The sequence below is a fragment of the Sceloporus occidentalis genome, unplaced genomic scaffold, assembly GCF_023333645.1.
Source record: "Sceloporus occidentalis isolate IW3139 unplaced genomic scaffold, rSceOcc1.0.p SCAF_246, whole genome shotgun sequence".
NCBI lineage: Eukaryota > Metazoa > Chordata > Lepidosauria > Squamata > Phrynosomatidae > Sceloporus > Sceloporus occidentalis.
The window spans coordinates 748,604-775,319 of record NW_028317226.1 but is presented as its reverse complement, the minus strand read 5'-3'; the positions used below and the strand labels follow the sequence as shown (position 1 = coordinate 775,319).

At 38.9% G+C, this 26,716-nt stretch overlaps 1 protein-coding gene across 1 annotated transcript; it reads right to left on the bottom strand.

Moving 5' to 3' along the window:
- LOC149276127 (sorting nexin-30) lies at window positions 1–23,076 on the bottom strand. The gene is made up of 9 exons (XM_089503879.1): window positions 22,894–23,076; window positions 14,367–14,555; window positions 7,958–8,068; window positions 6,615–6,773; window positions 6,263–6,458; window positions 4,562–4,761; window positions 3,693–3,779; window positions 2,768–2,920; window positions 1–60 (listed from the first exon to the last, which is right to left on the bottom strand). Exons 1-9 carry the CDS (start codon window positions 23,074–23,076, stop codon window positions 1–3), a joined length of 1,338 nt encoding a protein of 445 aa, XP_089360005.1.
- Window positions 23,077–26,716: the final 3,640 nt, after the last annotated feature.

The following is a 26,716-nucleotide window of genomic DNA, read 5'->3' as shown; positions in this document are numbered from 1 at the left end:
TCACTTAGGCTCCTGTTTTTCTTGTAGCAGAGGTATAATGGACTCCCAAGCAGTAAGGCACTGTTAAGGGGAGAAATATGTGTTTTATAAAGTATATTAAACATTAATAGTCAAATTAGTCTAAATAGCTACATTATACTTAAAAGGCTTTTGCTATCACATTCACCAGATAGTTTAACAGGTCAGCATTAAAAAAAAAACTCACTAAATTACACTACTGGATATCAAAATACATTTTACAGGTGAAGCAATTATTTTACTTGTGGGAATGAGGGCTATGTAAAGCCTGCTATACAATCCAAGGGAATATGCTGCAGACATCCATTGAAAATCATTTTCGGTGTAGTAAATTGTATTTTCAATCTTATGTCAAGCATTTTAAAGGGACACTCCAGACATCATTTGCACTTGAATGCATATGACTGCTGTGTGGCCCCTTCAAATTTTCATGACGTCCTTTGCCAATGTGTCCACCCCTAGCTAAATGCCACGCTGAATATGTATGAGATCCCCATGCACATGATAAAATCACCTCCACTTAGCTCTAGTACTGGCTTGGTGAATGCTGGGGGCAGGGTCTCTTCAGACTCATATGCACATGCTGTTATGCATGATTTCAATGGGAGTGATTTCCTGCCAATGACTGGCTGCTTTGCCAAACCCCAGCTAAGTGCTTTTTTTCTGTTTTTGAAAAATGCATTTTAACCCCTTCAGTCCCCTATGGATGTACCGGTACGTCCAAAAAACACATCTAAAGAAACCCCTATGGACGTACCGGTACGTCCTGACCTTCTTTTGACAGCCTGGACTCCCCCCTCTCAGCAGAAGCCAGCATTGCAGGAAAACCATTACATTTTTAAATGCCCGATCACTGCTGACGTCACTCGGAAGGTCATCGGAAGACAGGATATCCCCTGCAGGGTTTGTCCAGACCCTGCTGGGATATCCAATCGCCCCGATGAGGCACTGATCACAGACACTGTGATCTCTATGCAAGTCTGTGGGGATCGGTGATCAGTGCAGGGGGATCGCAAGAAGGAGTGAGAAACCACGTTTCTCACTCTTCTCCCATGCTGAAAAATGAAATGAAGAAAAAAAATGTTAGTGATTTAAAAATAAATAAATAAATGACTCAAATAATACAATAAATAATAATTTAAAAAAAACAAAGTGAGCTAAGTGATGTCATTGTGACATCACTGGCATTAATAACATGTTCAAGAGGTTGCTAAGAGGACCTCTAACCCTACTGCACCGATAACAGTAAATTTAAAAAAAAAAACTAAAAAAAAAACCTTACATCCCATTGCCCTAACACAACATCTAAAGCATATACCCCTCCTGCCCCAGTTCACAACCCCCAAACCCGTTAAGCCATAAGCATAAAAATTCTACGAATAATGTACACCTTATAGTATGTTCCCTATAAGTGCTGGGAAATTTCAGCTATTCATCTAACTATGGTAGCAAAAGAAATCTCTATCTCTCCTTGAAAAAACAATATATAGTTTACATGGGTACACTATTCGCAGGAAAAGAGAATAATCGCTGAACCAACATACCGCAAAATTGCTCCGGGCTGTGAGGTACCCTGGGACTGAAGGGGTTAAAGTAGCCACAAAGTACTCTCATTTGCATTCTTCTTTAGCAGGGGTGTCAGGGACACTAAACCCTAAGTCCCTTTCATACAATTACAGTTAAATGATAAGATTAGTGTAAAGCAGCTAATAACATTTTTCTGCTGACTTGCCATCTGGTGGTCTACAAGTGTAACATCCAAATTCAGGCAGCAATGTTCAATTATGCATTTAACTAGAATGCTTAAAATGCAAATGCTGTATACACAAGACAGTGAGGTGTCTACATCACAATAAACAAAACACTAATATTGTAAGCAAGTTCTCACTTGTTTCTGTAGGTTAAATGAGGTCACATATTACTTGTTATTCCCTGTTTCCACGTTGTACAGCACTGTGGAATATGATGGTGCTATATAAAACAAATGATAATATAGATACTATTTCTGTTCACCGTGTGTTTTGTTTTCTTCATTGTGGTGTTGGCATAGTTATTAGTAAGCGGAACTGTTCAGTCCATTTTCCTGTATGTTATTCTGATTACCCAGTTCTTCGACCTTAATTGTTAGCAAAAGGTATACAGGAAAAAGGAATTAACTGCAGAAATATGAAGCTACATTTTCCACTTCAGGGGATCAAGAAGTACTAGGTTGAATGGTATGGTTCCTGCATGTAACTAAACTAGAGAGAGCAGTGATCATGCTTCATGCAACGCTAAGGGGGCTAGAGGGTCACAAATTGCTTTACTATGAAAGATGAAGTCTATAAAAGAAGTACCAGCAGCGGTATCCTTATGTTAAGCTGGTGAGAGTCTGTTAAAGAACACTGTTCAACTAAGCCTGCCAGATGATGTCATAGCTCTACGTTGTCCATGCAGTCATAGGTAATAGAAAGAACAATGTATTTCTATCTTGGGTATAGTATCATTGGCTTATTCCAACTAGCTCAACATAATAATACAATGAGCACTCCAGAAGAACATTAATGGTGAACTAGTATCCACGAAAATGTTATTAATATATCACAAAGCTGAACCCATAACAATACACAAATGTTTTAGGGCAAAATGCCCCTTTTCGCAATGGGTATGGTCTTTGGGACTTCAGCTATTTAACTTTATTTTGTTTTTGTTTATATTGAACCTAGAAATTGTGTGATATCAAGCCAACAGATATAATCTTGTCAACCACCTTCTCATAGTACTGGATATTCTTGTCAGCCATTCCCGTGAGCAGCTGACGGAAGTCCTGCCTCTTGCTATTCTGCCACCTCTCCATATCTGCTTTCAGATCTGCATTGAAGCACTCCACCTTGTCTTGGCACTTCTCTACTTCAGTAGGTACCTATAATATTTAAACATAAATATTGGTATCAATGTGAAAAATAGTCCCATATTTATAGATGCTAAAACAATAAAGAAGAAATATTCCTTAAAAACTGCTTTAGTTCTGGCTTCATAAATATATCCCACAGGATCACATGGAAGATAAGTCCTTGTCATTGACATGCCAATATAACAAAATATAAACAAGCATATTAAACAAAAATCTCAAGTATAGAAAAAAAAAAAAAAGATATCTACAGTAACACTGGTTGCACATAGTATTTGCCCGAGTGTGTCCTTTTCAGGTTTCTTTTTTTAATGAGCTATATGACCTCATTATGTAGAAGAGGTACACACAGTGTTGTCTACCAGAAGTAGTTTGGGTGGCTATATTAACAAACTATTTCCCTGAGCAGGTACCAGGGCTGAACACTGTTCTTTTCCTGTTCTAAAAGTTTGGTGTGTCTTCTATGGGGCTTCTATGGTGGAGCACCGGCGTCATGTGACCTTCCGTTGCTCCATCATAGATACCCCAGCGGAAGTACCGGCAGAAGGAGAGGTTGCCTGTGTGCATACATCCACCGGCTGCTAGAGAGGAGGATCCAGGACCCCTGCAGTGCTGCGGGGGTCTGGATTTTAGTGTTATAATCTGACCTCTATTTGGAGGTCTGATTATAAAATTTTTCATTCTAGTATCAAGGTACATAGGGTGAGCATTATTACATATATAAGAATGAGTGGAAAACTTAGTTAACATCAGAGAACCCATCATAATCCGTTTCCCAGCTCACCCCTGTTCGTTCTTCTCGCTTAAGGGCAGCAGCTTCCAGTTTGGCTTCATATTCAGCTTGGACTTGATCCCTTCTCTTCAGTACAGCCTAGTTGGAAATTATTTGAAATTTATTGATAGATACAAGATGCATTCAGATACAAAAAATAAAAATACAGACATACAGAGAAGATAAACACAGCATAGTAAATGAGGAAATATCACAGGCTAGCAAAGGATGGTGTGGGTGGTGATGTGGGGAAATGGAGAAGACCTCAACATGTGGTAGTGATTACATGAGGACAGACGCCATATTAGGTCATCAAATAATTATGCTAAAAGTCTTGCCACAGTTACCACAATTCTGAAATTATTATTTTCACTTCAGCTGAGAAATAAAAAAGTAATAATACAATATGATAATATAATAATATTAATAATATAATAAGAAAGGAAATGGGTAAAGTTTCAGCATTGGAGAGCAAGAACACGAAGGAAAATTTCAAACACATTATAACGCATGATAAAATGGGTTCAAGAAGTTGGGGGTAGCCCCTGTAAGGGGTTGCTTAGATAGGCTCAACAGACCACGAACCACTTAAATTCATCTACATAAGCCAAAAACTAATACTTTATGAGTTTATTCACTAAACGTAGAGTTGTCAGGAAAGTGCAGGAGGGCTGTGGTTTAAACTCCAGTACGAAGGGCTGAGCTGGGCCAGTAGAATGCATTATTCAATGTGTACGGAGACTTTCCAGAAATCTCACTGGCTTAACTGTGCATAATACATCGACAGCCATGCAACAGGGTTGGCCCTCATAATATATAGTGTATATATAATGCCCCATTCATACATTAGTGAATAATCCCCTATCTTGTCCTCATTTTACCTTCATGGATTCGGTGTACAGGATATACTCTCTCAGCACGGGCAGGAAGTCCTCTGTCATATCCTCCGTGAGCTCCTCGAGTGCTGTGCTGCAGTTACCAACACAAGCAGACACTCCTTCCAGTGGCTCGCTTAACTCTCCTTCTAAAGCGCTCCACGTGGAGTAGATTGGACCGTACTCTCGGAGCTCCACTAGGTATTCTGATACGGAACACAGAATAAATCTTTGTAGCTGTTAAACCAATAAGCCCTGGACATCAACAAATCTACAGTACTCTGTACAACTATTCTGGAGACATCATACAAATAAACACTACATGGCTATTAAAATGATGGCTCAGTTTCTTAAAATATTAGCATTATTTACTATTATGAAAAGATATAATACAACTTTATGGATTTACAGATACACATTTAGTGGCCAGTGAGAAAAGGATGACAAATGCCTGCTGGGAACAAGCTAATTTAAATGGGTTAACTTGCGTAACCAGTCATTAGCAGCTTACTTCACAACTGCTGCAGAAATCAGGAAGTGGGGGTAAGAAGGGAGTCACGTGGATGTTTGTATTATCGTTTATTCTGTACTCAAACTTGAACAGAATTCTTTTTTTTTTTTTTTTTTTTCTTTTTTTAGGGATGTCAGCCTATAGCACCAACAACAAGGAACTCGATATATCAAATAGAGGTCGCATTATAAAACACCAAGATCCAGATACCCCGCAGCACTGCAGAGGCCACGGATCATTTTCTCTGGCACCTGGTGGGCATCTGTGCAATGCGCGCAGACATCCTCCACTACTGTCCTCCACTTCCGCTGGTGCTTCTATGATGGCGCACCAGTGTCACATGACCTTTCAATGCTCAGTCATAGAAGATCCAGCTAAAGCGTCAGCCAGAAGCAGAGGTTATCTACGCACACCGCGCAGACGCTCACCGGCTGCCCCTACTAGACACCAAGGAGTCTGGAGCACGGGGGGCAAGTCTGAGGGGGGATATCAAGGGCACAGTGGTATGTAGGGGGTATAAGGCATATCAGGGGGGCAGAGTAGCATATTTGGGGGTATAAGGGATACCTGGGAGGCATATCAAGGGCACAGTGGTATATAGGGGGTTATAAGACATATTTGGGGCGCAGTGGCATATCCGGGGGGGGCAGAGTGGCATATCAGGGGGCAGAGTGGCATATCTGGGGAATAAGGCATATCAGGTTGTATAAGGCATAGAGAGTAGATAAGGCATATGTGGGGAGGGCGGAGTGGCATATCTGGTGGTATAAGGCATATGTGGGAGGCAGTGTGGCAAGCCTGGGCGGCAGTGTGGCAAGCCTGGGCTCAAATGTGCATAACGGGAGGGGGGGGGTCAGGCTGGGAAAAAATACAAGAAATGCATTTTTCTCAGTTTTGTTATTCTGCTGTTTGTTTTTAACATCCAGTTTGTTTATTAAATTATTTTAACCCCTTAAGGACAATGGGCAGTCCCTAAACCCATTGAAAACAATGAATTTTGAGACTGTACATGTACGGGCTTTGTCATTAAGGGGGTTAAACAAATGAAAAAAATTTACATTTATTTTTTTATCCGATTAATCGAAAAAATCATCGGCCAACTAATCGATTATGAAAATAATCGTTAGTTGAGGCTCTAACATACATACACATATATATATATATATATATATAATGTGCTGGAGAACATAACATACCCACTTCCTCTTTGATAATGCGTTGGGCTATCCTGTCAATGGTGCCAAGCTTCAGTGCAAACGTGTCCAAGTATTCCATGATTGCTGAAAACTCCGACGGACGATTTCTCAGCTTGTAACCACTAGTCACATATCGCACGGACTCCCCCATTTTAGAAAGCAAATTGCTTCCCTGCTTTTTGTAGCTGTTCAGGTCCTGTTACAGATCAATATGAAATAACTGCATTAGAAAACACAATAGCCCTAAACAAGAATATATTAATACACACTAGAACTTTCATTAGTAGCAGTCTGTGGTCTAAGGTATCCATAACATAATTTACACAAATGAAGAAAGATAAAACATTCTAACCTTGGATGTGAGAAAGACATTAAAATGTTCATTAAAAGAGAGAACTGGATGGTCTGCAATCCTCTTGAGGAACTTGTCCAAAGCTCTTCTTCTGGTTTCCACAAATTCTTCTGAAAACCGATCAACTACTCCCTTCACCACAAATTTCTCAGGAAGAGGCTGAATCGGGTCAGAATATAACATTTCAGATACAAAAACTCATGCACTATGTAACATCATCAAACCAACTTGTTGATCCTTACCATTAACACTTGAGAGTCCTTATTCACATTTAACTTTAAACAAGTATTTTAGTTAGAAATCCTTCTAATGTGTCCAAGATAACGTTATTAATAAGAGATATCATTAGCAGCAGCTTCTCCATTCCTAATTAGCCGTATGGCTATTATACGAATATAAGACTAGACCCAAGGACTGATTACTGTTTAAGTGTGTAGATCAATATAAATGGGACGGGTAGATGGGCTGAATGGTTCTTACCTTACCAGCAGTCATATTACGTTTCCATGTGTATCGAGTCAGTTTTGCTGATATACTTCACTTTGCCATTTTTTTATTTTATTAAGGCACATGTACTATTACATATGCCAGTATTTTGTCAATTCTTTGCCCAACTTTATTAACCGGATGACTTGAGTTATAGTATTTAATATACATATTGCATGTATTTTATATATTAAATATATATATAATTTCTACACATAGTTTGGATTAGAGTTCATTTTTGGTGGTCGAGAAAACAGAGGCACTAAGACACATGCCTTTCATCAGCATTTTTGCCCGTCACAAGGTTCCACAGAAGTTTTCCGAAATATGACTACAAGGAGAGGCATCTAAGACCACCACCGGGAAGGGGTTTGCCACTACCGGCTGCTGGCCTACAACGCGGTGCAGTGGTGCTTAGCACTGATCTTCAGATAAAGTATTGTGTAACAATGGTAAACATATGTCCATTTTGTTTGCTCATTAAAAACTTTTATGCTTTTTATCTTGTGAGCCCCCCGATTTTGGTGTATTTTTTTGTAGTGTAGCGTGACGGAAATCTATATATTTTTGTATTTACTGGTCATGCAGTGAGTTCTTGCTTTGCGCCATTAAAAACTTTACAGAAGTTGTTATACTTCTTTCAAAAAGACCAATTTATAACGTCAAGGATATTACAGCACCTGGTAAAGGAGTTCTAACTACATGATTAAAATTGCAAGCAACACTTTTATATTACAAATATCTGATAACTGCAAATTACAGAGAGGGAAGACAAACCGATAAAAGCATACAACACCTTTACAAAGTCTGCACGTGGGCCACTTGGCTGGGCCATAGTCACTTGTTATACTACCTACGGGAATGAAGTGGTTGGGTTGGGTTTCTTCAAGTTTATTTCTCAGCCAATCAAAGTCTTGGTACCTTCGACGAACAGAATATTCTGGCAAATCAAATTCTGACCGGGTTGTCTACAAAAAAAAAAAAAAAACGTGAAAAAATAAAGAATACATTGGATGTAAGGCGAGGATGTTTTACTTTATGTTTGAGGTTAATACAGTGAGAGCATTTAAACATGAATTGGATAGGCATATGGCTACCATGAATGTAAGACAAGAGCAAGGCCTCATTAAGGTCTGAGTCTTTACATCGGCCGAATGGTTCCTATTCTGTTTAGGGAAGTGAACTAAATGATATTTCTAACTGTGAAAAAGTTAGAAATAGATCTAACTGTTGCTACTTAAATACCAGGTAGAGTCATATTAGCCAACATAAAAAAAAACTAACAGTACCACCGTTTATTCTTTCATAAGCAAGCCTGCTACATAATCTATGGTTCCAAAAGGCATGTTTCATTTCTATTTGAAGGGTGACATACAACTGGTAGAATATAAAACAAAGTTTTAAAATCCTTAATACGTCGGCAAAGGAATGAATTATCATTGATTTGCGAAAGAAATAGGAAAACAAATCTAAAAACCCTACTCTAAGTTCAAATTACAATACATTAAAAACAATAATAAAATTACCCAGATAAGACTGATTTGAGAAAGCAGACCAGTAGCCACATAAAAAGTTAACAGAGCAATAAAAAGAGTCTATACATCTTTACTAAAAAGGGAATATTGTCAAAACTGGGTGACATCAAATACAACATGTCTGTAAGATGTAGAAATAAAAAAGGTAAATTGGAGGGGGGGGCAAAAGTACACTGTACTAAAACCTCAGCAATGTGTTTCAATACAGATTAAATAATTTATATTAAATTACTTACAAAACACTTACCCTGTGTTCTTCATTGTCGTAGTTGTATGGTACACTAGAAACATGATTAACCCCTTCGTGACAAAGGCTGATTTTACTTTTTGTACCCTTCGTGACAATGGCCGTTTTAACATTTCTGCGCTGCTCGTGTTTAGCTGTAATTTTCTTCTTTCCCGTTTACTGAACCCACACACATTATATATTGTTTTTTTCAGGACAAGAAGGGCTTTCTTTAGATGACATTGTTTTGATTGTATCATATTATTTACTATTAAAAAAAGTATAAAATATGGTGAAAAATTTAGAAAAAAATGACTGTTTCTAACTTTTAGTTGAAAAATCTTTTACTCATCTATAAAAGGTAATAAAAAAACCTGCTAAATAGATTCTACTATTTGTCCTGAGTTTAGAAATACCCAATGTTTTTATGTTTTTTTGCTTTTTTCTGCACGTTATGGAGCAATAAGTACAGGTAGCGTTTTGCTATTTCAAAGCCATTTTTTCCAAATCTGGTAATTCTTCCCCCCATGTGCCATTTCGGGTATCTTTGAAGCCGGCCAATGCAATTTACCCCATCAAGTCATATATTTTTGAAAACTAGACAGCCCAGGGTATTCCAAATGCTGGTACTTTAACCCTTTCCAAGCACTTATTCTACCATCAGCCTTTGTCAAACTTTATGGTAGTAATTTTTTTGCATTTGTTTTTTCACACACATTTTACTTTAGGTATAAATAAACAGGTTCTGGTATACGTCACTATCATAAAACACCCCAATATGTGTTTAGCAACATATCCTGAGTACAGCGATACCTCACATGAATAATTTTGCCTGGCTGTTTGGGGGCAAAAGGGCCACATTTGGGGCATGCACATTTTTCAATGTTGAACTTTGGCATTTGGGGATCCACTGCCCATGCCCTATTTGGTACATCTTTGAGCCGGGCCATTTCAGTGTGCCCAATAAAGCTATATATTTTTGAAAACTAGACACCCCAGGGTATTTCAAATGCTAGTATTTTAACTCTTTCCATGCACCATATCTACCATCAGCCTTTGTCAAACTTTATGGTAGTAATTTTTTTGCATTTGTTTTTTCACACACATTTTACTTTAGGTATAAACAAACAGGTTCTGGTATACGTCACTATCATAAAACACCCCAATATGTGTTTAGCAACATATCCTGAGTACAGCGATACCTCACATGAATAATTTTGCCTGGCTGTTTGGGGGCAAAAGGGCCACATTTGGGGCATGCACATTTTTCAATGTTGAACTTTGGCATTTGGGGATCCACTGCCCATGCCCTATTTGGTACATCTTTGAGCCGGGCCATTTCAGTGTGCCCAATAAAGCTATATATTTTTGAAAACTAGACACCCCAGGGTATTTCAAATGCTAGTATTTTAACTCTTTCCATGCACCATATCTACCACCAGTCTTTGTCAAACTTTGTGATAGTCATTTTTTTCCATTTGTTTTGTCACACACATTTTACTTCAGGTATGAATTAAAAAGTTCTCGTATATGTCACTATCACAAAACACCCCAATATGTGTTTAGCAACATCTCCTGAGTACAGCGATACCTTCACATGAATGATTTTGCCTGGCTGTTCGGGGGCAAAAGAGCCACATTTGGGGCATGCACATTTTTCAATGTTGAACTTTGGCATTTGGGGATCCACTGCCCGTGCCCTATTTGGTACATCTTTGAGCCAGGCCATTTCAGTGTGCCCAACAAAACCATATATTTTTGAAAACTAGACACCCCATGGTATTTTAAATGCTGGTATTTTAACTCTTTGCATGCACACATTTTACCACCAGCATTTTTTCAAAGTTTGCAGTAGTATTTTTGTGTGTGTATTTTTCCCACACACACCTACTTTATGTATGAATTTACAGCTCCTGGTATATGCCGCTGTCACACGACACCCCAATATGTGTTCAGCAACATCTCCTGAGTACAGTGATACCCCACATGCATGGGTTTGTAATTTTTTGGGGGAACTAAAAGGCCACATTTGGTACGTGTGCATTTTTCTAATTGGAAATTAGATGTGTGGCCATCCTTCCCCCCGTGTTAATTGGGACCTTGTTGAACCCGGCCAATTCAATTTACCCCATCAAATAATACATTTTTTAAAAGTAGACACCCCATGGGCATTTAATATGCCAGTATTTTAACTCTTTCCATGCGAGAATTGTTTTAAGCTAATATGCTAATTTTAGGACTTGCTCACAAAAATATAATTTTTTATATATATTTTTTTTTTGCCTTTTTTTTATTTTTTTAACATTTTTTTTCAACTTAAAGGTTCCCCTGATAGTGACATCAGTGGGAAATTATTTTTACATTTTACTGTTTTTTTACTATTTTTTTCTAATTATTATTAATTTTATTTTATTTTTAATTTATTTTTTCTAATCACACTGTGATTAGAAAGCTGAGCTCCATTGACTTGCATGGTTGAATGCAGTACCTATATTCAACCTGCAAGTGGAGCCAGAGTTCTCTAGAGGGTCTGGAGACCGTCTAGCGAACTTTTTAGACTTTGTTTTTCTTTATTGAATTTTCCCGGACCGCCGCCATCTTGCAGATGGCGAAGATCACCGGCAGCTGCGGCTGTGACCGCTCTCCGGAGCGGTCACAGTCCATCCCCAGGTAAGTGTTTGGTGTCGCTGGATGCCTCCTGATCGAGGCATTCCAGCGACACCATTTAAGTTTAGGAGGCGATCGTTGATCGCCTCCTAAACACTTTTAAAACGGGCGTCCGCCGCCATACAAAGTATGGCGGATGTTGACGCCCCGGGGAGGGGCCAGAGATGGCCCCTTTGTGCCGATAATGGCGTTGCTGAATGCCTCGAGGTCGAGGCATTAAAGCAACGCCGTTTCGGTGCAGAAAGCGAAAATAGATCGCTTTCTGCACCCGTTTAATGACGTGCCGGTCCTGGCACGTCATTTGTCGTTATCGACATGAATTTCCGTGACGTGCCCGGACCGGCAATTGTCATCAAGGGGTTAAAGAAACTTTCTTCATTTTCTATTGTGTTACATATGTGAGAGGCCATTTAGTAGGCACCTCATATGTTACCTTACCCAAACATATTTGTTTTAATAGCTTTACTGGGGAACTAGAGCTAGATGTTCATGAGCAGTCATGTTAAAACAATGCAGAGGGGGGGGGTGTAGTTTGAAGGGGCAGAGGGGGGGTGTAGTTTGAAGGGGCAGAGGGGGGTGTAGTTTGAAGGGGCAGAGAGGGGGGTAGTGATGGGGGGCGCCAGAGGAGTAGTCCGCACAGGGCGCCACAACGCCTAAGGCCGGCTCTGACGCCCACCGTCTTTACTGCACCAGAAGGAGAGGACATACAAGAGGAAGAAGGAAGAGGAGGTGACAGAGACAGAGAAAGGGTAGGAAAACATGTGTGTGTGAGAGTGATGGGTGTTAAGCTGTAGTGTGTGTGTGTGTGTGTGATAGCATGGATGTGTAAGTGTGTGTGTGGGGGGGAATAGCATGGCATAGGGAGGCTGTAATCATATTCCAATCATGCTCAGGTTCCAGCATGTACTGGCTGCCTGGGCATGATAGGAGTGAGATTGTAGCAATTATATATTTTTTTGTTCAATTTTGGTGTGTTATTAAAAGTAAGTAACACACCAAAAATTGGACAGAACAATTCAATAACAATATTTATATATATATATATATATATATATATATATATATATATATATATATATATATATATAGATTGCTAACAGCAATCCCACTCCTATCATGCCCAAGCAACCAGTGTGATTGCTGTTAATTATATATATATATATATATATATATATATATATAAAATTTTGTTGATTTTTTTGTCTAATTTTGGTTTTACTTTTAATAAAAGTGTTTTTTTTTGTTTTTAAATGTGTGGGGGGGTCATTTTCGGTTTCAGACAAGTGAATGCTAAATTTTCAGGTCCAGAATTTTCATTTCGGTGCATCCCTATATAGATATAGTGTGTGTGTGTGTGTGTGTGTATATATATATATATATATATATATATATATATATATATATATATATATATACACGATGTCAAAAAATAGAGTATTGCAGAGTATGCGGTGATACCTTTTTTATTGGACTAACATAATATTAAAAAGACAAGCTTTCGAGAGTTATCCTCCCTTCATCAGGTCTGAAGCAATACTAATCAACATGATAGAGGTTACAACTTAAAACAAGTGATGGTATAAGGGGGGGGGGGTTGAGTGGGGTGTCGTAAATAATAGGTCTGGAGGTGAGAAATGCAGAGAGGTAGAGAGATAACCCAGGGACAGAACAAATAAACTTAGGGAACCAATAACCACAGTAAAACATCAAAGATAACAGCAATTAGACATTGGATGACTAGATGAAGTTCATATGAAGTTCTGGTAGTGTGTAAGGAAACCAGAATCCACATTAAGTCCCTCTTTTATGGTGTTAAAATGTGTAATCATTTTCATCTCAAATGTTTTTCTTTCCTGAGTCTCTGAAATTTCCTTTGAGTACTTTAATTTTTAGGTTTTGGATGGAGTGATTGTTCTGTGTGAAATGATGTCCTACCGGGGTGCAATATTTTTCTTCCTCATGGTTTTTGATGGAGCTTCGGTGCAGGTTCATTCTAAGGTGCAGCTTAAGCCCAGTTTCTCCAATGTAGCACCCTTTGTCACATGCAGAGCATTGTATCATGTACACCACGTTTGCCGATGTACATGAGTAAGAATCTTTGATGCTGTATGTTTTGTTGTTGTGACTGGCTGTGTTTCTGTCACATATATGTTGGCAAAGTTTGCAGTGGGATTTGTTGCATGGTACAGTGCCATTCTGTGTATGCTCCTGTTCTGGGGCCAGTTTGCTGCGCACTAATCTTTTCCTAGTAAATAGTTTACTTGTAATACTGTTTTCTGCATTACACAGCAGTGTATACACAGCAGAGCCCTAGGTAACAAATCTTTAATTTCTATGGCAAATCACTGAAAGAAATCCAAGTTGATATCCTGGATACCATTCTATTAAGGAAAAAGGGTACTGACTCATCAAAATGTCTTATGTAATAATGTCATGCTTGGTGTAAGATCTCATTTCATGGTAAGGACAGACTTATGCCCACCCCAAGCATTTGCTCCAGTAACAAATTGTTGTTTTTTTTTTAAAAAAAAACCGAACAAACATAGTGTGTACATGGACTTCACTTACCTATGGTACCACCCTGCACTGGTCAACACACACAGACTTCTTTTTGGACATTGCCTACCCAATGCCTTCTAGTTTCTGACTTAGGGTCAATTTTGTAAATCCATCTGTAGCTATGATTACCTTGTATTGTTGAATTTGTAATGGCTACAATTCACCATAACAGAAACAAAGAAGGCAAACAGGAAGTAATGAACTGGTACATGTGATCCTACACCAAATCAAGTACAGCTCCATGTAACTCTGTCCTGGCATGCTAAAATGTTTGATTACCTTGGTCATTATTCTGTAAGTAATATAGGTTTCCATAGTGCATACATGCTTCTTTGGGTCATCAACGGTAACAAAGAGGTCCCTGGTTTCACCATCCAAGTCATCATCCAGCTGCAGTCTGTTAAGAAGTGATGATGATGATGCAGGGCTGGAAGTGTCTGCAGGAGTACCATTGGGTAAACTTAGGTCCTAAAGAACAGAAAAACAGAAGATTTAAACCATGTACCGCCTAATAACCTTAATATTAAATACAAGGGGGGGGATAAACCCAAGGTATTCCCCGATATCAAATTGATTTTTAATTTGTTAATTTAACACATTGTCTACAGGAGAGTTATACCTAGCTATTCAACTGTGAGAGTGATCATTTCACTTTCAGAAAACTAAAACACAAAAAATGCTAGCTGATGTATAGACCAATCAACCTTTACTACATTTTTTGAGACCCCTTTGGATAAATGAAATTCTAATGAGTTTAACAAGTACTGAAGAAGGCTTTATCTTGTGATTATGATAACATACCTCCAACAAGCTTTCTGCTGGATTTGTTTAGCTATACTATCTTTTAAACAAAGTCAAAGAACGGGCAGTAATATGGAGCTTACAGATATACTATATTTAAGGTACACTGATTATATGTATTTCTAATCTGGCAGGGTACTGCCTATGATTTCACTTCTTGTCACTTTTTATTATCACCTACGATACCAAAAGTACGCAAATGTATAGATGCTCCTGGTGGAGTAAGCAATTTGGCAAATCATTTCATTCAAGAATGGACAAGATAGTGGTAGATGATGTATTGTAAAGGTAGATGAATGCACTTGGGATGTAAAAATCCAGGTACAGAATACAGTATTAGTGCTGCGTTTCTTTCCAAGAAAGAAAGAAGGGGGAAGAGGTCTGGGGGTGATTATCAGATAACTTAAAATAGGCAGGCAAGCAATGCAACAATTTGTCAGAAAAGACAAGCAGAGTGCTGGATGTAGAGCTAGATGTATTAGGAGGAGAAAAGGGAAGCATACTTCCCAACAGTCCCGGTTTTTGTTGGGTTTTGTTAATTAAACTGTTGGGAAAAGGAGTGGCCGTTATTAACCGAGTAGAACACTCAGATAAAATGACACTGCTTCAAATCGTTCAGAAATGGGATAAGGCTGTTTGAAACTGCTGTACCACAGCTTAAAAATCGTTAACTAAGGTTTTCCACTTTCCTGTTGGGGATGTGCTGTTTATTATGTCTTTGGAACAGTAAAGAGGAATTAACCTTTGTGACTCTATCTAGAGTCCTTTATCTAGAAGCGGATGCTAAAGCTAACTGTGGCAAGCGTCTGTGTGTGTGCGCAATATACACACATACACACATACACAATACTCACTGAGCAAACACTTCTGAATCCTACTTAATAACCTCACTGCATTCTCCTCTTAACACCACATTTTACGTTATTGCTTTATTTTTTAATAGTAGAAGACTCATCGAACTTGCAAAACTAATAATTAAAGGGAATTGAAAAGTTAGTCACTTGATTTGACCTATATCAGAGGCCATTTTGCTTTACATGGCCCTCCAGAAGGCAACAACCATTTCTTGACCCAAATAAATGCTTTTTGGTCAGTTTATGTCCCAGGCGCGTTCTGATTCTTTACAATTACATTTCATCGCTGTCTTTACAGAAAAGCTCTTGGACCTTAGGCTTGAACATAAAATACAATACAAATCCCGTTCCAGAAAAGGTGTTTTCGTGTTTTGGATCCTTCCACTGTATGCCAGAGCTTTGGCTTATGAATGTGCAGATTACCTGCTTGCAATAGATTAATATTCTTGGGCAAGGCGCATGCCATACCTGTTTTAAGAAAGAACCCTTCTTCCCGGTTAAGTGAATAAAGGAACACAAGATGGGCGAAAGGGTTGTTTAAGCATAAACCTCCTGGAGGTCAGTCAGCGAAAATTGAACTTGTATCATACTGAAAAGTCTCGTGATTAAAACATGTGATTCTTTCAAAGCTTAGACTTTAACAGATTTTTTTTTTTTTTTTTTTTTTTTTAAACAAAACATCCGATTCACACAAAAGTATAGCTTGTCACAAAAGGCCAAGTACTATGGGGCTTTTGCCTACACCCCACACTCACAAATACAGCCGCAAAGCTTATGTCACAATATTTAACATTAATATGTTGACTTGTTTATAACTACATTTTTTGTCTTTTAATGCGCATTACTAGTTTTAAAAGCATAGTTCTACAACTACGAGGCACGTGTACAATTCAAGTACTTCTGTGTCTCCTAGCAACCTCTTCACTACATGGTTAAATCCATATGGACAAGGGAGTACACATATGGGCCACTGTTTAAACACCGTGCATGAGGCCTGGATGAGTGGCTTTGTTTCAAACAGATATTTTGATTTTATTTATTTGCGCTTACTAAAATATCATAATGGTAAATTATTGGGGTTTATTCACTAAAACCCTTAACCATGGGCATCCAAAGTATGGGGCAAGAGGGGGCACTTGACTCTCACTTACAAAAAATACCTCACAAAGTCGTTTTATTCCGCCAATGCCCTGCCCCTTTGATAGCGCTAATATTTTGCCCACCTGGAAGATTTCAGTGGACGTCTATGAACATAAGTGCGCTTATGGTAGATAACAGACTTGATAACCGTGCGCAATGCCAGCAAGCAGCTGCAAGTGCCATTAAGGTTTTGGCATGCATAAAACGAGGGATTGATTCACGGGAGGAGAATGACCTCACCTTGAATACGCGGTACAATTCTGGGCACCGGTCCTTATAAAGGACATTATGGAATTAGAGAAAGTGCAAAGGAAGGCTACAAAATTAATAAGGGGATTGGGAGATACTAGTTATGAAGAGAGGCTAAAAAAGTTAAAATGATATACGCTAGAAAAACGGCGTCTCAGAGGGGATATGATAACATTATATAAATATATGCAGGGCCAATATAAAGAGCTCTTCAGTGACCTGTTCATTAACAGAAATATACAAAGAACGAGAGGTCACCCTCTGAGACTGGAAGAGCGGAGGTTTCATAGACGACAAAGGAAGGGATTCTTTACAGTAAGTACAATAAAGGTATGGAATTCACTGCCAAGGGAGATGCCTTCAAAAGGGGTCTGGATATTTTTTTTTTTAGAAAGGCATGCCATACAGGGCTTCTTGATTGAAGGAGAAATCCGATTGCCTTTTAGAATTTTTCCCCCTGATGGCAGAATTCAAAGTAGCTTAATTAGGGGTTTTCTGCCTTCTTTTGGATCAAGAGTAGGAAGGTTAGGTAGAAGGGTTGAACTTGATGGGCTTAGGGTTTTTTTTTCAAACTTATGTACTATGTAAAACAACCCAAAATAGTTGGTTTATATATTGTTTTATATATGGTTTATATATTGCGTCCATTATACGGCACAGATGACGGAGAGGAATGTATGGTTTGGCCCCATGGTGTTGTAGAAAAAAGAAGTAAATTCAAACTACTGAAAGTGACATGTTTCAAACCAAAAGCATGAAATAGACCAACTACAATATAACGTAAAAAGCCTGTTTTAATATTTCTTTCCGGTTATGTGGCTGTAAATCTTTAGACATGTTGGTGGAAAAAGCTTGTTAAACATTATTAAATCCTTCTTGCTTTTAACTGGAAAACCAAACTGCCGTGAACATTTTTAGAATCAGGGGTAATTTGCCTTGTCAACGTGTGTTATATTTAGAACATTGTAAGGTTATTAAAGATTCAAGAATGCCAAATACCACCAATTTAAACTTCACAGTCGCTACGTGATCTGCAGGGAAGGTGCAAGAAAGATCATTGGGGTCTACAAAGTTCCCAAGTGGATCGCTGATCATGTTACACTACTCCATGCTAAAGGGAAGTAAAAACATGAAAAAAGGTTTTTGTTTTTTAAAATATATATATATATATATATATATATATATATATATATTTTTTATTTTTTTTAAAGGAAGAAAACATTCCTTGATACTTCTCCAAGTAAATTTATTTAAAAGACAAAACCTCTGCAACCCTCCAACTCAAAAGGTATTAAAATGATAAAAAGGTATAGCGTTTAAGGGACTGTTTGTGCCCTTATGAACCTTTTTAGGCCATGCATGTGCAGTATTAGTCTACTCCAAGGATGTTACTAAACACTACATTTTGTAATCGACACCTATCCTGTTAAAGAAATAATAAACACATTACAAAACTTATTTAAAAAAAAAATAGTGTATCATTTGTGTAGGTACTCTGGTACTCTTTTGTGCCGAAAAGAGAGAGACAAGGAGTGGAAAACAAAAGAGAAATGACAGAATAAAGGGGAAGAGAGAGAGAGGAGACACACACAGAGTAATGATGAGACAGGAGAGAAAATAAATAGAGAAAAGGTAGACGGGAGAAAGTAATACAGAGAAAGAATGGAAAAAGAAGAGCTAGTAAAGAAGAAAGAGGGAAAAAAAGGGAAGAAGCAAAACCTGATCACTGTTTTAGTGCTCCCGACAGTGTCAATTACACTTGTCTTTCCACAAAACTTGTACTGACTAGAGAGTGGGTCATCTCCACAGTCCTCAAACCCATGTACACCTTGATGCTGTAGGTCAAACTTTTTGCTATACAACAGCACCAGCATGGCGCATCAGTTGTCTTTCCCTCCACATGCATTCCTGGGCCCGATAAATGGAGCAATTAGCCTCTTCACTCCTCCAAAATGTATATGTGCAGAAGCATATCCATTGAGAGTTATATAGCGATCTTGTAATTGTACATGCATATCACCATCACTGCGGTTGGACTGAAAACCGAGGAGCTAAGAACGGTGCATTTATTTTCAAAGTTATCCTATAACACACCAGAACAGTTATTCAACTAAAAAAAGTCTTCCACTAAGACTCAATATTAATTCATTACCAGCAACAGAGCAAATGGTTGAAGTAAGTCCTTACAAAAAAACATTTCTTACAAAGTAAAGGTATTGTAAATTAGAAGATAGAAACAAGCACTCTAATTAGTTAAATTACTGCAAATAGGCTTATGGCAGATTAGATTACAATAACACATAATGTGAGGGAAAATTAATGTGCCAAATTTGTCTACTTCAATTACCGGTATTTTTACCCTAATAGTACACTAATACCACAGAGTCATTTTCAGCCGAACTACTTGCGTGGCAATGTGATCTACAGATTGTTTAAGTCAAAACTCTAACAAGTTTATTTTAAAGTTCTACACTATTGGAAAATATCACTGCCGACTTGGGAGAGCCCATCGGCTGAGTCCGCTTTATCTCCTTTTCCACTCCAGTTTTGGTCCTCACCTAGGTCCATATAGACGCGGACTATCCTTATGAGACAGTTCTGCTTGGATGCGTAAATGGATTATTCCCTCTCCTCCAAACACAGCCATATCATGGGTTGGCCCGATAACACTTTCTACCAACAGACACAGATATGTACCCAATGGCATACATTTTCCACATGCATCGGTCAAAAGCAAGATCTTGTTACCCTGATTTGTCATTAGCTTGAGAGGTGTTGGACCTGAATATATAATGGCCCAGGAATTCAAGCAATTTTTGTATGCAAAAAGTTGTTCAAATATCTTACTTGCCCTTCACCTCCTTGGGAACTGTAACCACAGATTTATCTGCCCTGGGTAACATCCTGAAGGAGCTTAAAGACACTTTCACAATGACCGACTGCCATGTGTTCTAGCTCATAGAAAGAAAGAACAAAAAAACGGCCTGTGCCTTGGTACGGTTGTGAAAAACAAGTTACATATATGTATAATTTATTTGGTTTGTATTTTTAACCTGATAACCAAATCATATACGGTTGGATACACAATTAGCTCAACAGAGCTACAGTGATTAAATTGTGCTTAACCCAATATCCACATACACCTAAAAAAGCAATTTGTTGAACAAGTTGTTTTTTTTTAGTTTTTTTTTTTTTTAATCACTTTACTATCTTTAGTAGAAAAAAAGGATCTTCAACACATGAAATGATATCGAGGACAACCTCATGTAGCTCTGTACCATTTGAGTTGCCTCCTATAGCTAAGATTGGCTTGGCCCCATTGGTCAAGAAGGGAGTAGCTGAGTCAGCTAAAAATCCTTCCGTTGCTCATGGTTTTAGCCCTTGGGAATCTTTTACAGGGATTTTCCTTATCTTAGTCATTTCCAGGCTCTTGCTTGGCTCCGGCTCAGCTGAAACCATGCAACCAGCTTGTTCATGCACCTCTACTGCTTCCTAGAATTCTCTGCCACTCTGGGGCCTGCCAAAATAATAAGGACTCAGCAGCTGAGTCCTGATCTATATATCCGATAGGACGATCCAGATACCCGGCTCTGTTTACGAGCTAGACCTTCCCACCCACAAGAAAAGTCCAAAACACTAACATTCATGAGTTAGACATTGAGTTTGAGCTTTTTTTTTTTTTTCTGGGCAGGATACAAATATTTCTTGATCTGTTTTCCGGTAAGTACCGTCTGAAATATTTTTGTGCAAGGCTGCTGATTTCCTTTCATATCAAATGATGATAATCGGTATTAAAAAGTAATCTGTCATTCTGAGACAGAAGTTAAAACAAAAAGATTGAGGGCACAGTTCCAGACTACGTACACTAAGAGGTTCTAGTTCCCTAACCTCAATAAACACATTATAAAATGCCAACCGCAATGTATAGCTAATTGGGTAACTTCTTAAAAGCTATATCACCAATTTTAAATTCAAGAGAATCCTGCCCAACTGCCAGGCACTATCTAGACTAGTATAATAAAACCAGAATGCCACAGATCAACGGAATGGTCTCTCCTCGTGAATGCAAAACTGTAAAGTTTTAGGAAACCACCAACATTCTTGTTACCATGAGTGTTAAAAGCAACAAATATTAAAGCAATCATTAAAAAAAGTTATCGCATGAAACATTTCACAATCCCTCTTACAGCAAACCTACTAGTATCAAGTGCATCTGGAGAAAACATTTTTTCCTTATCTCTTGGACGAAAACCAAAGAGGCCTTAATACTTCTGAAAAGTCTTTTCCTACCTCTAAATAATTTGTGTTTCATCCTACCATTTGTAACTGTAAACTTAGTCAAAACCACTTTATAGAGTGTAGTGTTTAGTCACTAATAAAGAAGTAATTCCACAAGTGGGTGACGTCAGAAGTCTTGCATTGTAAAGGGCCGCGCCTGGCAAATCTCTCTGCCACAATCGCAGAGTTGGCCTTGGATTATATGTAGAGTTCAATATGGTGAAGTTGATGTCTATTGGCCCAAAACAGAAAATTACATAAACTCAGAAGTCTCGTCTTCAGATGGAATTAAGAAGCAACCTATTAAGTCCAAAACCCTTATGTATATATTTTTTTTCTCTTTATTGGCCCAAAAAAAGCTACCAACTTCACACATGGTGTGTGTACTTTTACTTTATAAAAGTAAATCTATGTGGTATATTCAATGAAGGGAGAGTCGTCAGGATAACTGTCGGGATCACGGCTAGGTTAACACAGTGTTACATGACGCCGCAGTAAAAGAAGGTTTTGGGCAACTCTAGGTAAGTTAACAGCATAAAGGGGGGTAACATAGTAAGGGAGGGAGTGAGTGACTAAGAGAATGAGAGGGTAAGGGAGGGAGTATGTGAGTGAGTTTATACATTAGAATAGTTGTCTATGTGTTAGCATGAGTGTGTATGTGTAAATGTGAGAGGGACCAGACACACTCTTCCTCCTGCAGAAGTTTACTGGGGCAGACTCTTCATAACGTAATGTCAAGGAGCTGACTCTTTAGCAAACTTTTCTTTTAGTGAATAAACCCCAATGTCACATTTCCCTTGTAAAGCACTTTTTAAAATATATATATATATATTAATATATATATAAATAAGTTACGTTAAAATTTATTGAAATTAATTTAAATTCTAAGACAGTGAATATGTTGTAGTCTGAGGTCATACCATAACCCTGGATGACCCCATCTGGTTCTAGGGCCTCCAGCAGCTCTACAAAAAGCGGATCTGTCACTTATTTATGACAGGTCCGCCTAAAGCACCATAGAAGTCGATGCGGCTATATAGACTAATGGAAGTTTAACAAAGTTTCCCAGCCACTTTGTTAAGGAGGAGACATTCTTTCAAACGTCTTCTCTCTTAACTGATGTTGCCACTGATTTATCCTGACATGAGAGGCAAAGCAGATTGAATAATTCCAAGCTCTATTAGCAGTAGCTATGTCTGTTTTATAGCCAGTAAGTGTGAAATGTGTGATTTGATATTGTATTGCTATTTGACCTCATCATTTTTAGCAGGAATGCAACTTCTTCTGGTATTATAAACAATACATTCTAGAATACAGCCAAAAGATACAACACATGGAATTCCAATCATAGAAAATCATGGTCCCCCCCCAACTGTGGATGGCTGTCAATTTTTCCCTACCCCCAATAAAGCTCCTGTTACCCCAACTGTGTAAAGACAAACACATTGCCCCATTCATACCACCCAAGGTATTTTATACCCCACCTTATCTGCTATGCTGCTGGGATCGGTGTGTAGCAGTTCTGGGCTTGGGATGTCAATAAGAGCTCCATCACCACCTGCTGCAGCCTCATCTTCTCCAGGAGAACAGCTCAGGGGGTGCTTGATGTCATGAAGGGACTTCTGCCCGGATGAGGGCAAAGATTTGGGCGTACTCGAGCCTGACATAAGGGAAGGTGTTAAGTACACAGAAACCAAACAGACTCGGCCGATCCTAACAACCGATAGCCATGAACACACATGCACACATCTAGCGTGCGATCGAGTCAGCGATCAATTGGCAGTTTAGCTCTTCTGGATTAGATGGGGAGGAGAAAGAGTGGGATACTGAATACTGAGAGGTTCAAGCGAATCCACGAACCCACTTTGCTTCCTAGGAGGAAGGGGCTGGGTATCTGCTAGAAATACAATCCAGGCTTCCTCCACATCATGTAAACTCCTCGGATGTATCTTGTCCACCCCTTATCTCCCGCAGACTTCTCTTCCCAGTGTGAAGCTTGTTGATCCACAAGGGTCTCTAGAAGAAGACAGCATGCAGTGTCCAAACCCACCAAGCCTCCTTCCTGAACGCTAAGTGTTATTACTATTCATTTAACAGGAAGGTGCGATCTGTACGGAAAATAGAGAGTGGGCAGCTGTAACACCTCAAGCCCTCCCGTGACTCCTCCTCCTCGCGCTCTCTCTTTTCATCCATTCCCATTTGCCCCCCTCCCAATCTCTATGACGAAGAGGAAGTTAAACCTCAAACCTCGGTTCCAGGAAGTGTTTGCAGCCCTTATACAGCTCCATTTCTCTGGGAAACTTACTGCTGCTCATTAGGGAGGGGGGGGAGGAAGCCCCAGTCACATCAGCGGCTTAATAAATCATTAATAAATGACACGTTTTCTGTGACGTGGAGCTGCTCCTTAGGAAGAATCTCAAAATCTCCCACATTCCAGAAAAACTGGAGTAAAGTGGAAAGTCTGAGGTGGAATTGAACCCCACTTACTGCCAGTCAGCTCCAGCACTCGCTGAGTGTTTTAAAAATAGTGTAAACATTTAAAAAAATGAAATAAAATAATATATTCCACTGATGGGGTACCATCTAGTTCCAGGAAAGATCCCTGAGGTCTTCAAGGACCTCAAGGGGATCTCCAATTAAATAAAAAGTGAAAAACATAAAAATAATTAAAAAAAAGCTCAAAATGGAAAAATAGATGCCATAACATCCACTACAAATGTTGCTTGTAGGAGGTAATCGGTTGAAAGATGGTAACATTTTCTAAGCCTGTGTACAGGGGTCTTTGTAGAGGTAGGGGTCATGTTATATAATACATTATGTCTTTGAGAAAACAGAACTTTGTCAAAACTGGAATATCTTGTCTGTACTTTTTATTATGATGAATATCAATGTTCCTTCTTTACTGTGTAATGAAGCCAGGTCCACCTGGGGTCCTGAGGTCCAGTGGCTTAAGAGGGCCCTGCAGTTCTGTGACTTGCCACACCTGTCTCACACTTATGGTCTCTGCATCACAGAGTGAAGTGGCTTCAAAGCAATGGCATCATATCCTAGCACTTTGTTTTCTCAGCGATGCACAGACCACCAGCTCGAGGGAGAGCAGGGCCGATATTTGCCCTTTTCTACGAAAGGGAACAAAGCAGTGCTATACTAACTCCTTGTCCTGGGCACCGCAATCTCTGAGGGCAGTCCTGAATGTAGGGTAAATACCCAAAGCTCTTTGTGAGGCAGTATGAAGAATACATCTTACCCCTCATCTTTACACCTGCCAGCTGTTATGCAATTCTTTGAAACACTATGCTGCAGAGGCACTAAAATCATCCATGTTGCTGTGTCCACCATGGTATGTGTAACATGCCAGTGGTACGTTCTGTCACAGGCAGTTCTGTGTTAAATCCTGACACATGATTTTAAATGAATACAGTCAGTTTTAATGATTTAATGAAGAATAAGAAGGTTTCTTGGTGGTGCTTCTCGTGGTGTCCAGAAAAATGTATAGGTCTATTGGGGGTGCTTCTTGTGGAGCCCTATATTATTTTCATGTTGCTTGGAAAGCTAGAAAGAGCAAGAATATTTACCCCTGATGCTGGACACCTACTTTACTGTTTTTACTATGCGTGATCTAAAAAGGGAGAATGACATAAAATTTTGGTGCCCATGGTCGTTATGTCGACAGAAATCTGAACCATTTAGAGTGACTCATTTTCATAAACAAATCATACTACTGTCTGGCTTTCTCCTTACTTTGACTTCCAGCAAAATATTAGCTTGGAGGTATTAGAAACTTGGATGAGAAACACATTATCTTTAGATCCTTCACCATACCTGCGAAGATCACAAATAACCAGATAATGAGACTCTTCAAACATTAACCATAAAACTAGCTTGCTGAAGACAGTAACTCAATAACGGCCGCTACGAGAACCATCAGGTGGTAAAGATATTGTCACCTGCATTCAAACATTTAGTACCGGTTTCAGTGTGGTTTCGTATCATACTCTGTCCACAGTACATGGAGCCACAAAATGTTCTTTGTTCAGCTCACTTTGTGTAGGTGTGACATCTATCTCACTGCAAGGCAGAAGTTCCTCTGTAAGAAATGTTCAAACCTAAACACAGCCATTGGTAACCACATATAAATTTATCACCAGTTCCTATTATTTACCACAGCCTGGCCCTAGCTCATGACCTTCACCTCCAACCTTTTAATTTAATATTTCTATAGCCTTTTAAAAGATTCCAACTAATTTATTGAGGTTGCTTCCAGAGAAGTGTGACCAGTCTTATTGGGTTTTGCCTTGTTAAAATTACAGTATATTGTTAATAACTACTTAAATCAAATTAGGCTAGAGCAACGCTCTGCATAATGCCCTGAACAAAACCGTGCAACGTATCTCAGACCAAACTATCCCAGCTTCGATAGTTAGTCGGCAGCAACTGCACAGTAACCTTCCTCTTTTGTTGGGTATGTCATATCAATGCCAGCCCACACTGCTCATGGTTACCTGTACTGTATATCATTATATATATATATATATGCATACTATAGAATTGTTTTGGAAGAAGGAACTAAAGAGCTAAGAAATATCTTCGCAGATTTTGCATTTCCTTCTGGGGGGGGGGGGTTTAGTCCATGAATGCCACTAGAATTTAATTCTGGCAAACCAATGTTTTTTTTTCTCTAGTGCACAGGTAGAAAAAAAAAGACCTGTATACCAGACGTATGCAGTTGCACTATGCACTCCATAGGATCCACACTGCCCCATGTCCAGCATGTAAATTACCAAGTCCTTTAGGCAAACATGGACACATGGGACATATATGTTGCTGTACATGTTCATCAAATCTTTTAGGGTGCAACATGTTAATAAAGTAGGCTGAGGTTTAGAACCTCTCAGAGCTCTTGAAAGTTTATGGGACTCTTATTTTAAGCTGTGGTCTGCTGCCTGGAAGCCATGGTATGAGGAATAAGGGATAGTCTGAAGATTCACCTGAAGGATAGGGTGAATGACAATGGGAATTGTGAGGGTTTGCAAAGTAGGCAGCTCTTGATTTTTCACTCAACAGACCATGGACGTAGCCAGGTCACCATATTTTTAGAGATGTGTTAGCAAAAAAACAGAGCAGTGGTTATGCTACTGGAATAAAATGAAGGCATTGTAGAACTACCCACTCAGTAAAGTAGGCATGTGCCTAAGGGCTGCTAAACACAGAATGTGACCACAGAAAAAGAGGAAAAAGTCACACACAATGAAGGATGGATTGCCACAAAAGATCACGTTGCAAAGTCACATGTTACCAATTCTCTAT